This window comes from Archocentrus centrarchus, chromosome 5 (genome assembly GCF_007364275.1).
Source record: "Archocentrus centrarchus isolate MPI-CPG fArcCen1 chromosome 5, fArcCen1, whole genome shotgun sequence".
Classification (NCBI taxonomy): domain Eukaryota; kingdom Metazoa; phylum Chordata; class Actinopteri; order Cichliformes; family Cichlidae; genus Archocentrus; species Archocentrus centrarchus.
In genome coordinates, this window is record NC_044350.1 from 25,208,795 (window position 1) to 25,221,536 (window position 12,742).

Below are 12,742 nucleotides of genomic sequence, written 5' to 3' on the forward strand. Positions count from 1 at the left end.
TTATCAGCAACAGCCAATGAGGGCTGACGCGCAACCGCAGATAGTAAAGACTGAAGTGAAGGGAGGGGGTACTTAAAGGTATAACCGTGCTGATTCATGTAATTGAGTTATAAAACTTCAAAGGCTGGTAAGTGCGTTTTAAATTCATGTTAAACGTGTTGGTATAGTATTTTAACTATTTGTACAGTTACATTTTTATGCAGGTCCCGATACTGCTTATAAATGCATTGGCTAAAAAAAATTAATTAATTAATTAATTAATTAAAATAAAAGGGGTCTCTTACTTTTTGCTCTCTGGACCAGCATGAACACAAATAGCTGAAGAAAAAAGAAGGAACTAAATATTAGTCTAGCTGATGGTCGTATGAACGCTTCGTGAACTTTATTTATTTAGTTACTGCAAAACTTTCATTTGCATAGCCGTAAAAAAAAAAAAAATCAATTAATCAAACAGATAAACTCAAGGTGAAAAATAAAAGACATCAGCAAAATGTTACACATTTTGAAAAGAAATGAAAAGAAACACTCAGTGCATCATGGGAACCCCCGCTATATAACTAAAACTGAAAATTAAATTGAACACAATTGTGGTAACTTTATATTCAATTTAATTTTCAGTTTTACTATATAGCGGGGGTTCCCATGATGCACTGAGTGTTTCTTTTCATTCACCTCTTTTACTCAGCTTTATACACCACTCTGCATTTCATCATTAGTTGGGCTTCTCTGTATTACTGTAGGGTCTCTAATTTACAATATAAAGTGCCCCAGGGAGACTGTTGTGATTTGGCACTATATAAATACAACTGAATTGAACTGAATTATTACAGCTCTTCAATTATGTGCTTAGTGTAAAAGTGCTCACTTAAGATGTGTTAGATATGAATGGGTCAGAGTACTAGAATACCTCAGTGCTAAAACATAACACCTCTGTAATATTTTTTTTTTTTTGGTAACAGTAGCCGTGGTTAGGGTGAGGAGTGCAGCCATTCGGGAAAGAGTTGAGAGTTGAGTCACTGCTCCTCCACATCAAAAGGAGCCAGTTGAGGTGGTTCAGGCATTTGACTAGGATGTCTCCTGAGCACCTCTTGGGCGAGGTGTTCAGGGCATGTCCAACCAGGAGGAGGCCCTGGGGCAGACCCAGGATACGCTGGAGAGATTATATCTCTCAGCTGGCCTGGGAACGCATTGGGGTCTCCCCAGATGAGCTGGAGGAGGTGGCTGGGGAAAGGGAAGTCTGGGCTTCTCTGCTTAGGCTGCCCCCGTGATCCGGCCCCGGATAAGTGAAAGAAAATGGATGGATGGATGGATGGATGGATGGATGGATGGATGGATGGACTGTAACCATGGTGGCAGAACAGATGAATTCCATTAGACTGTTTACAAGTAGAGACATTACTGAGCACCCTTTACCTCACAGTGTGCACAGCCCTAGTACAATCTACACTTCTTATTATTGTTTAAACTTATCTGAGTTTTGCAATGTCATATTAGAGAGCGATAAGGCTGTGGTCAAAGGGCAACAGAATGAAGTGAAAACAGGACATGTAAATGTTGAAGCTGTAGAAGGTAGAAATCTAGAAAAGAAAGCAAAGCCTGGATTTTTAAATGGACTGTCTTTCTCCAGATCTCAAATATACTGCATATTAAATACTAATGCAGCCCCCGTCCTTGGAGGTTTAATCCATTGCACCACGATATCTTGCCTCTTTCATGTTTGTATCAGTCTTCATTGTACCCATCTGACCTGTGTTTGACCAGCATCTCCCATCACTAGTCAGATTTTCTTGTGATGTGTAGAAATCTGTTTTCCTCTCAAACCATTTGAATTACAGTATGCTGAAAGAATTCCATTTTCAATATATGTGACATAAGCAAGTACAAGTACATGACATGCTGCATTTAAATTGGGCTTTAAACATAATTTTTTTTCAATTTGGTTTTCTTCGTCTCTGTTTTCATGTAAATTTGCACAAGAGTGCAAAAACAGACGTCAATATGAGAATAATCTAAATAAGGAAGTGTTGAAAACCACAAGATCAGAAACTGCACAGACCCTTTAATTTTCAAATGTAAAGCATGCTTCCTCAAATATTCCAATGTCATCAGAGAATGCTGATGCATGCCTACACTGACTGTTTAGTCGTGTGATAAATACTCTCAGATGGTAAAGAGTTTCATGTATTCTGCTGACATTTGCAACATTTTCCAAAAGAGGTAAACGGAATAGTTTCGCAATCACACTGTTAAAGGCAGAGAGAAGGGAGTAGGAGAGAGTAGGAGCAAAGATAAAGAGGATGTTGGCAGGAAGCCTTAAAAAAATGACAGTGCAGATGTGGCGGCCCTGACCTTTTCTAAGCACAACCACAAAATCAGCACGTGGGCTGAGTTTAAAATGGCAATTACATTTAAAATCATAGTCACAGTTGTAATTTGGTCCTATATCCTTTTAGTAGGTAAGAAAGAATATGACAGTGGTTAATGTATTTGCATAGTTTACCTTTCTGATGCCTCCCACAAACAGAAATAACTGCTTCAGTTAGATCATTAAATGGAAAAGCCTGGGGTTTTTTTTCCATGCATATAATTTTTTTTTTTTTTTTTTTACCCCAGTGAAGCTCATGATGACATGAAGATTTTGTTTTGTAGTTTCAGGACAGAAGACATTTAAACATCCATTCTTACATACAGATTGGTTGGACTGGGTGTAACTGTTAAAGAGAACATAGTGTACACATCCTAAAACCTGAGAAATGTTGTTTAACATGAGCCTGTTTCACAGCATCCATAGTAAAACAGCAGGCTACAAACTGAACTGATGTTTCTCAGGACATTTCTTAATGCTCTGTATTTGCCTACTCTTTGGGGTAAAAACAGCTGTTGTGAATTGTCCAACCAAGAGCTGGCTGAAGGCAGCTACGAACTGAAACAAACTAAACTTGAGACAACCTAAAAACGTATTCTTTGGTTGAACTGTTCCCGCCTGCATTTAGACCAGAATATATGGTGTAGGATCACACACGCATGAGATGCAGGTTTACTATTTGAGGTAACATGAAAATGGTTGGAAACAATTTCACTGTACTGTTAAGGTAGACTTTCCCTTTTAAATAAATTTAGCTGCTTGTTCAGTTGGTGGTTTTCCTACTCTGAAAGTGAGTGGTTTTGTTCAGCTTTCTAGGTGAATCATCTGGTTTAAGGTCACAATGCAGCTAGTGTGACTTCAGTTCAAATACAAAACATGGTTTGAGCTGTGAAATGTGCTCACATACTGCTCACTTGTGGTAAACAGCACTGTAGTGTTTGTAGGGCATATTTTCTATTTATTTATAAGTGCATTTCTGTTGTAATTATGACTGTACTTTTACATATGCTCTGGGGTTTTTTTTAAACACCCCAGTGTTCCTTCTTTAAATGAGTCAGAAAGTCAGCTGTGGTCTAGGCTGATGTAACTACTGCTGTAATACCATCTGAATGCACGTTGCCAAAATACTGACAGCACAATTTCGTAATCACTTATCTAAAGGCAGATCTGACTGCTTTCCTTGACAGCGCCAAGTGAAGCCATAGCAAGCACAGCTTTACTCTTTATTACAAATCCTTCTTTCCACTGTTTCAAATTACTTTCAAATAATGACACAAGTGCAACTGCAGTTGAAAGTGTTGAGTGTTCTGGACATTTTGGTGACTGAGGGTATGTCCAACATCAAAGGTTGGAGATATCCAGAAGCCCCTCTATTGTGGATATTTCCTGCTAAGGGAAGGAAGTATTGCTGCTGTGTCAACACACTTTGGAATCCAGTAAATCAAGTTTACTGAAACAAAGCATAAGAGTTTGGGCACTGTAGCATTTCCTCAAGTGTTGAAATTATATGACACTTGTCTGAATATTGGTGCATTTCATGACAAGGGATGAATATTGATCAGATTTTATTGATACCAAGTCCATTATCGATTGTTCTTGTTTGATTCTTTATTAATTCCCTTATTGATTCCTCACCAATTGTGGGGAAAAACAAAGGCCTGCAAAGCTTTTCAGAATAATCACTGTAATATGCATATGCATATGAAATTGCAGAATCTGTAGGCAGGGGACAAAAATTTGGGGACTGGAAAATTTCTGGTTTCCATTTGTAGTCGGTGTTTTATGAATCAGTCAGATTAGCATGCATGTAAAATCTGTGTAGAGGGCAGAAGAGTGACTGCATCAGCCAGGATGCAGTCTCAAAACCACGATAGCTGGCAAATGTTTAGCTTTTTAAAATGTACCTGCATTTGCAAGGAACAGGAACAGGCTGGGTGACATTCATTCATTGACTTGGTGAAGTTGTACTGTTGTGACTTTGAAGACTGAGCTAAATGCTAATATTAGCATTAAAAAATTCTCAGCCAAAGCACTAGACAAATAATAAAAACCGGTGCAGTACAGCTACAGTATTGTTTATGCTGTTGGCCATGAAATTAAAATAGCACGATGCTTTCTTATGGTGCTAGAGGTGCATGCTAAAAACAGGTCATTTTAGCCCATTGCTAGAAGTTGCCAGGTAACTCGATGGTGTCATAATATATCATGCATAACTGAAATTTTGTGGATGTAAATTAGATGTTATTCTTATGAATTTAAAATGATATGATGCTTTCTCAAGGTGTTAGAGGTGCATAAATGCTAAAAACAAGTCCTTTTAGCCCATTGCTAGGCCATAATATCTTCAGGAGCCTAAGATGTACTTGTGTGCTAAGTTTTGTTTCGGAGCTCCTGTAGGAGGAGTTTGCGGATAAATAAACAAACACAGAGACGTGATTTTGTTGCAATAAGGTGTCTGATAATGGTGCAAAAAGAAAGTGTAACATTTCACGGCAGTTCATCCCAAAGTTCACATCAACACATGTCAACATCATTGGTGTGCTAGAAGAAAAATAATGTGGACAACTTGAATATCAGTTGATCATTTTAAGGAAGTCACATGTGGTTGAGCATCTAAGCAGTCAATAAGTCCTTATGTAGAGCACAGCCTTGTCACTAATAATGGCTTCATATAATTCTTAAAGTGATGTTAAGTGTCTAATGGAATGCTGTGCCATGTCTTAAAATGAGCAACTACCTTCAATTGGTCCATGTGTGAATATGACATCCACTCACTGACTTAGACAATTTAAATTCAGGTCAGATAACCCACGGAACCCCCGTTCGTTCCAACGAATCCTGGGAATGAGAAGACGTTCTGACCCAGTGAGCCATCTCTCCATCCATCCATTCTTTTTGTGCAGCTCTTCTATCAGTCTTGGCTGGACACTCAGTAACTGTGGCCTCCTCCCAGTGGAGATCCATTTTAAAGCTTGCCATCCACCCTTCATTTGCATATCGTTTTGTTCCTTCAGTGCAAACGGCTATTCGTTGATCCCATGGCCTATTCAGCTCCTGGCACTGTTTCATTTTCTTGCTTTATGGAGCACATTCCTGCCTGGTTCTTAGTGCCTTTTATCAGCATCCCTCCATTTATGCGGCCAGCACAGTCAGCTGAGTGGTCAGTATGTGTCTGTATGCTCTTTCTGGAACCCATCCACTTTGCCCTTCACAGTGAAGAGGACTGAAGGACCTGGACTGGAGCCAGCTGGCCTCTAGTTAGTATGGTCAGGGCACAATAGTAAAGCCAGGCAACACAAAGGAGGCTAATGTAGTCCAGATCATGTGTTTTCCAGCACCGTTGTCCTTCCCTCTGTCTAATATGCCTTAGACACACTGACTGTGCCCAAATCCAAAAATGATTTCTGCTAACATTTGCTCAGCACACTTTGAAGGACCGAGAGATGACTTAAATGTTTGCACCAATTGACCTTTTTAGTGGCTTAGGGGGTTGAAAAACAAACTAAAAGTTTCAGCACTGACAGGCTTATGAATCGTGACAATGTGACAATGTACTGTTGATACTAATAAATTTCTCCAAAAGGCAGACCATTTTATTTGTGCCAACAGGGCACTAACAGTCAACATTAAAATGGACCTATTATGCTCAAACAAAATTTCATATTTTTTACCTTCTACTGGGCCTTGGTGCAACCTGTGAGTTAATTCACTGTCTTAAACTTTCGTTATGAACACTCTCCCTCTCAGCTTTCTTCTGATTTTGCTGCTGCTGGCTTACTTGTGGTTCCTGGGATACTTAGTAGAATGGGAGGCTGAACATATTAGGACATGCTCTCTTACTGACATCATACAGATCCAAAATTAGAAAAGAAAAAAAAAAACAGAACTTAACTTGTGCTCACACTGACCTCATATTTAAAATGTTTAACCATGTTTAATATTAGCATCATTAGCATATGTAACAGTATATGTGTCCAAAGGTGGATGGAGATCCGATGTCTGTGGAGGACATTTGAGTACAGTGGACTCACTGCCATGTTCAAGAAACTAGTTTGAGATGATTTGAGTGTTGCAACATGAAGATGGATACACTGGTCATAAAGAGATGGACATGGTCAGCAACAATACTCAGGTAGGCTGTGGCATTTAAACAATGCTTATTTGGTACTAAGGGGGCCAAAGTGTGCCCAGAAAATATTCCACACACCATTACATCACCGTCAGCAGCCTGAAACGTTGATACATGGTAGGATGGATCCAGTCTTTCATATTGTTCATGCAAAATTCTGACCGTACCATCCAAATGTTGCAGCAGAAATCAAGTCTCATTAGACCATGAACCATCTTCCAGTCTTCTATTGTCCAATTTTGGTGAGCCGTGTGAATTGTGGCCTCAGTTTCCTGTTCTTAGTTGACAGGAGTGGCACCTGCTGTGGTCTTCTGCTGCTGTAGCCCATGTTGTGCTACGTTATACCAGTGCTTTTACTTAACTGCTTTCTTTACTTCCCACTGCTGTGTGCAGACTGCAGAAATACTGACCTCTGATGAACCTAAAGCCAGTGAATGAGAGCAAGTGCAAAGCAAAAAAAAAAGAAAAAGAAAATCATTGAAGGAAAAAGCTGACGTCTGGCCAGGACCCTGCTGGCTGCGTGATGAAGGACAGCACAGTCTCTGCCTGTTTCAGAACAGACAGGAACTGCAGACGTTGTGAAAGCACAGCAGATGTCTACGGTTGAATTTAGGACCATTTGTAAGGCGCACAAACATGAGAGAAAAACAGCAACTGAATTTACTTTAAAGAAGATAGTGGAGCTTTGGGTGTTCAGTTTTTTTCCTCAACATGTACGATACACATGAAATGAAATGCCAAGAAATGGTTGAAAAATATCAATTTCTTAGAGCCCCTTTTTTTGATATCCCAAAACCTAATTACAGATTTTCAATCTACAGTGTTTAAAAAACAGAAATATATTTGAATGAAATAGATGTTTTATCTTATGTCCACAGCCTGCAGGAAATATCTGAATTAAAACCATAAGAAATGAATTGGCAATACAGGAGCTTAAAAGATTCAGATTCACCGTGTAAAGTTCTCAAAATATACATTTTATTCAAAATATGTTAATGTAGCCATCAATATATTCCAGTAATTACAAAAATCAGTAGTTTTGCCTTCATAATTTGATCCTTATCGACAACTAAGCTTGCAATTAAACACAAACCTTGATCTGTGTATGCCATGAGATCACAAGTTACTTCTTAACAGGCGACGGTCCTTTTCTGCCTCATTCTAAGCAGGTGGTACTTGAAAATTCCTGTTTAGTTTGACTGAAACTAATTAATAAAGAAACACAGCTGGAATTTATCAACTTGTTCTCAGTGGCCTGAACTTAGCTGACTCATAACAAGATGATGTCACTGTACTGAACATAGGGGAAATGGCAAACTCTTTGACTTCATTTTTACTTCCTCAAACCGAGGTGAAAAACCAACTGACCATTGCAGAAAAAAAAAATCATGCAGAAAAATTCCACCATTCAGTTTTGAATGCACCACAGACACTGGTGTCCTAACACTTGGAGATACCTGGGTAGCGCTTGACTTTGCGGACAGATTTTGGGACTTCTGAGGGGGAATCTACAGTTATAGTCTCACAGTTCCTCCTTTTAGAACCAAAAGTCTGCAAACACTATTCATCAATATGTGTAACTGCATTTTCCTATATGTTCCTCAACAGTAACAACACAGACATGTAAATGCAAAAACATGGGAACATAGGAGGAATACTGATACAAACATATTTACAAACCCGTCTGTACAAATACTGGAACGCTGTACAGTTGATGTGGCGAGGAAGAAGCGTGATGGCGTGGCATTATAGGTGATCACATTTTCAAGGAAGTTGGCCATAAGATGCAAACACCAACATCAGAAAGCTTTCCACCAAACTTTTCAAATGTCCATATTAGTTTTTTTTTTTTAACTTACGGAAGACTCTTTGGCACAAACATAATTAACAGAGCTGTTAAATTTAAGGAATACCTTAGGGAGTCATCTGACTTCCTTGCTGCAAGTTTGATAACCTGATCGGTACTAATCCTGTTCTTAGTCTTGACAGATAGAAATTGCCTGCCTTAACATAAAGCCTAGAAACAAAGCGAAACAACTCGCTAAGCTATGTTTAAAGAAAACAACTTCTATTTTTGACATGTCAAGGCAGGAAAAGGATGCCTGCAGTTAATGGCTTTATTTCACTTTAGGTAAGCCTGCTATGCGCACGCTCACTGGAGGCTGAACCAGACAAAGTCACTGTTACGGTCAGTAGTTCCACGTGTGCTTTTTCTTCTGTTAAGCCAAACAGCTGCTTGTTTGAAACTAAGATAAAGGATTCAGCCAGGCTAGCTGTCTCCCACTGATTGTATTCTTTATGTGACACTGAGAGCTGTAAAGTTCTCTTCTAGTGACTTGACAATGGTCAGTTTTTCAGGACTTTCAGTGTAGCTAGTGAATATCCAGATTTCCTGGTATTTAGGTCAAGATTTCCTGTTATGTGAGTTGACATTGTTTACAGTCCTGCAGATTTCGTTTTTAAGTCTTCAAACAATAGCTGACTGTTTTAGCGCTGCACTCAGGTTAATGCACAGAACTGTTTTGCTCTCAACAGACGCCACCAGCATACAGCCAAACCCTGCTGAGGCGCAAATTGCTCAATACTAGTCAGAACACAGCAACCAGATAACTTCTGATGGCAAAAAACAAACAAAAACAAAAACTTCCTTTGTCTTCAGATTCTGCATATTAATATACTGATTATATTATATTATATATAGCCAGCAGCTACCCAGCTGGGGGCGCTACCTCCTCTCATCAATTATTTAAAAAAAAAAAAAAAAAGTCGAGTTATTCCTTTAATTCAGCAGCCAATCCACTGCATGTGCTGTTTTTGTTGTTGTTTTTGGACAGTATATTTTGTGCTGGATTTATGATGCATTACCTGATATGTATTGTATGGGCTTGCTACATACCAAAAATACTGAGGCCTCAAGCATTCATTTTGTGTCTCCTAAATGCATGTTCTTCATTTACAGTAATCATTACATAACATACAGTTTCAGTTTATAAGACAAATACAGTGACTGGGGGCAGGGAAAGTAAAGCCACACAATGGCCACCAGGAAAAAACCAAAAACAAAACAAACAACACTGTTATTTGTAGTGACAAGTACATGAATCCATCCAATAGGACTGTTTGTGTTGTGTGTGTGTTTTTTTTTTTGTTTTTTTTAAATTACAAGTACATAAAGCAGACAATAACCCTCATTTCATTTGAACCATTTTTCCATGTCAGAAGGTGCTCGGCTGGGAAGATTTTCCTCCCCACACCAACTCACTCACACTCTGCACACACCATCCAAATAATAAATACACTCAGCTTCAGGAACCATATGTTTTTTTCTTTTGTTTTTCTACATTTTACATTTCATAAATAAAACATGTACAGTAATTTTCAACAATGTCTGCTTAAATTATTTATACGAGTGTGCACAATGTGAATTATGCATAAAACAAAAGCATGACCTGTCAGTTTAGGTTCCATATGAGAGGACGGTAAGGTGAAGCATAGCTGATGGAATATAGTGACCGTTTCAAACACTAGTGCAGTACTTTTACCCTTTCTGCTTATCTCTCACTGTAGAAGTACACTTCATGAATATTTTAACACTGTTTTATGGCATTCCTCCTCCTTACTTTTGCAGGCAGCGTGTCAACACTGTCACAGATCTCTCTTCGCTGATATGTTGTACTACAACATGGTGTATTACAATATATCAGGACCCTTCCAGGATGACCATCCTGCTTATTTGAAAATGACAAGAATGTGTCAAAATGTGGTTTGATAACAACAGTAATTTGTCCTGGAATTAATGGTGTTTAATGACATGATACCAATCTGTTTGTGGGCTTCCATCTGTCAGGGTAGAGCATGCGGTACCTTCCAATTTTCTCTCCTGATTCTAAATTATTGACCTTTCCAGGTAAAAGGTCTTCGAAAAAAAAACCCCACTCCCCATCCTCTCTTATTATTGACTCCATGTATGGCAGGAATTTTATCCAAGGGAGCACCTCTTTGTTCCTTTCCACTTCTCAGCTGCACTTTAAAGAAGGAGTCACGAGACATGGAGGTGAAAGGAAATGTTTTCAGACTTTACGCAGGCTACCCATCTTCCCTGAAGATGGTTTGAAGTAGGTAGGCGAAGGATGTTGCAAGACTTTCCTTCTTTCCTCTCCTCCCTTCCACAGAGCCTCCCTTGCTTCCCTCCTCTCTATGAAAACACTTCCTGTTCCGTTAACAGTCACATGACTAGGGCACTATGACACGCAGCAGCAGGTCCGTGACTTCGGCTGCTCTTCCTCTATGGGCTGCTTCAGTTTGAGGAGGGGTGGGTCGCCGCTGGCTGGCGTGTAGTACACAGTGTTGCCATTAGAAGAGACCAGCGGCATGCGAGGATCCTCAGAGTAGGTTTTGGCATCAGTGAAGGAGTCTGTGGAACCGTTACCAAGGTGACCATTGAACAAAGGGTGGTTCAAGAGTTTGGCAGCAGCTCTCTGCTTTTTCAGCTCTGACAGAGTCTGAGCGCGCTCTTTTGGCCAGGCTTCCTCCTGGGATGGCTGGGTGGTGATAACCCCACCCTTACTGGACGTTGGTGTGCTGCCATTGGAGGGCGGCTGAGGTGGCATGGATGTTGTTGTGGAAATGAGGCCGTTCTGCTTGCTGCTGCCATCTTTGAGGATGGTAGGCAGCTTGGACTTGTCGGGCAGCTCCACAGCTACAATGGGCTTGACCTGCAAGACATCAATAAGGATTACTTTAATCCTCTATAAGGCTTCTCTTTTAGATCATTAAATACACAAAAGCCTTACTGTGCAGGGCTGATCAGATATCTTTGATCTGGTGCCCAAGCTACCAAGTTCTAATGAAACAAGATGTAATGACAATTTATTTGCTTCATTAAAGAAAAAGTCTCCCAGCAGAGTCACTTTGTGCCAGAGCCTCATTGTTTTAAAACCTGCTTTTGATAGTCTGCTGGTAATGCGTGCAATACATATACCGAGGTTACAATAAGCAGCACTGACAATAGACTCTACTGATAGTGGAGGATCGCATTTCAGTTTTTTTTTTTTCCTCCTGTGGGTTTCCTCTTGTGTAGTTGTTCCTGACTATTGGGGGAAGTTTTCCATCTAATATACCTAAATGTGACATTTAGGTTCTGATGAGTGGGACAGATTATCTTTGTTTTTTTAAAACACTGTCATCTGACAGTGTATGTGAGGGGGTGGTAAATTTCACCAAGCCAAACACCTCCCCCACTTACCCCGCGAAAAAATAAAACACACCCAAAGCTTAGAAATGTAACAAAAGTACAGAGTTGTTTATGTAATCCCTAAAAATAGCTACAAGACTAAAATATGACATAAAAGAACAAAACAAAACAAAAAAAGGTCTTACATTAACTACTTGGCTATTCTCCTGATCAGACTCCTTTTCTTTTTCGTCCTCCTCCTCCCTTCCTCCCCTCCACACGATGGCTTCGGTCTCATACTCTTTACGACACAGGTTGTGTCTGTCTGACAGACTGGCTCGCCGCACCACTTTTCTGTGAACACAAGTGGAGTTTCCGGTAAGATAAACCAACTAGAAAAACAACTGCTTACCAAACGAGTAATTTCACAAGTGATGACACTTGACAGTTTTACATTTGAAAATTAAATAGCACAAGAAACTATATGCACAGTATACTGAGAATTCCATTGTGTCAGTAAGTGAAGACCTCTATGAACTCCTCCCCTGTTAAATTTAAATATAGCTGTAAGCACAAAGCACAGATCTTGTGTCAGTTTTCTGCCCTACCCCACTCATTTTCTCCAACTAACAAAGCCTGCAGTAGCCATACCAGCACCAACAGATGTCAGCACATACCCACGACTGCCTGCACTGGACGTTCGCCTGCACAGTGAGGTCTTGTGCTTGAGCTGTGACTTCATGATACTGTCGTGCTTGTGTTTCAGGTCCAGCAGGATGGCTCTGAACTCCTCATCCTCACATAGATCTTAAAAGGGACAAGAATAAAGGGTACACTGTCAGCATTTAGCAAGAAATAATGCTCATTGGAAAACTTGCACTGACTAAACCACCTGGAAATGAGACCCTGTTGAGATGAGACATTTGTTTTCTTAACACACCACCAGGTGGGCTGACAAGTGAGTGCTAGGGCAAAGGATAAACATACCAATTGGAGTCTCCTCTAGGAAGGTCTTGGCATTGAGACTGGCTCCATGAGACACCAGCAGCTCCGCCACATGCATCTGAAGCAGCAG

At 40.0% G+C, this 12,742-nt stretch overlaps 1 protein-coding gene across 1 annotated transcript in view; it reads right to left on the minus strand.

Moving 5' to 3' along the window:
* Nucleotides 1-7,450: 7,450 nt before the first annotated feature.
* Nucleotides 7,451-12,742, minus strand: part of ppp1r16b (protein phosphatase 1, regulatory subunit 16B) — a 92,611-nt gene continuing 87,319 nt past the window's right edge. The window contains exons 8-11 of the mRNA XM_030729916.1: nt 12,655-12,730; nt 12,345-12,474; nt 11,874-12,021; nt 7,451-11,209 (exon numbers count right to left, since the gene is read on the minus strand). Of these exons, the coding sequence (XP_030585776.1) occupies nt 10,736-11,209; nt 11,874-12,021; nt 12,345-12,474; nt 12,655-12,730 (828 nt within the window). The 3' untranslated portion in view covers nt 7,451-10,735. The remainder of the gene's footprint in view (nt 11,210-11,873; nt 12,022-12,344; nt 12,475-12,654; nt 12,731-12,742) is intronic.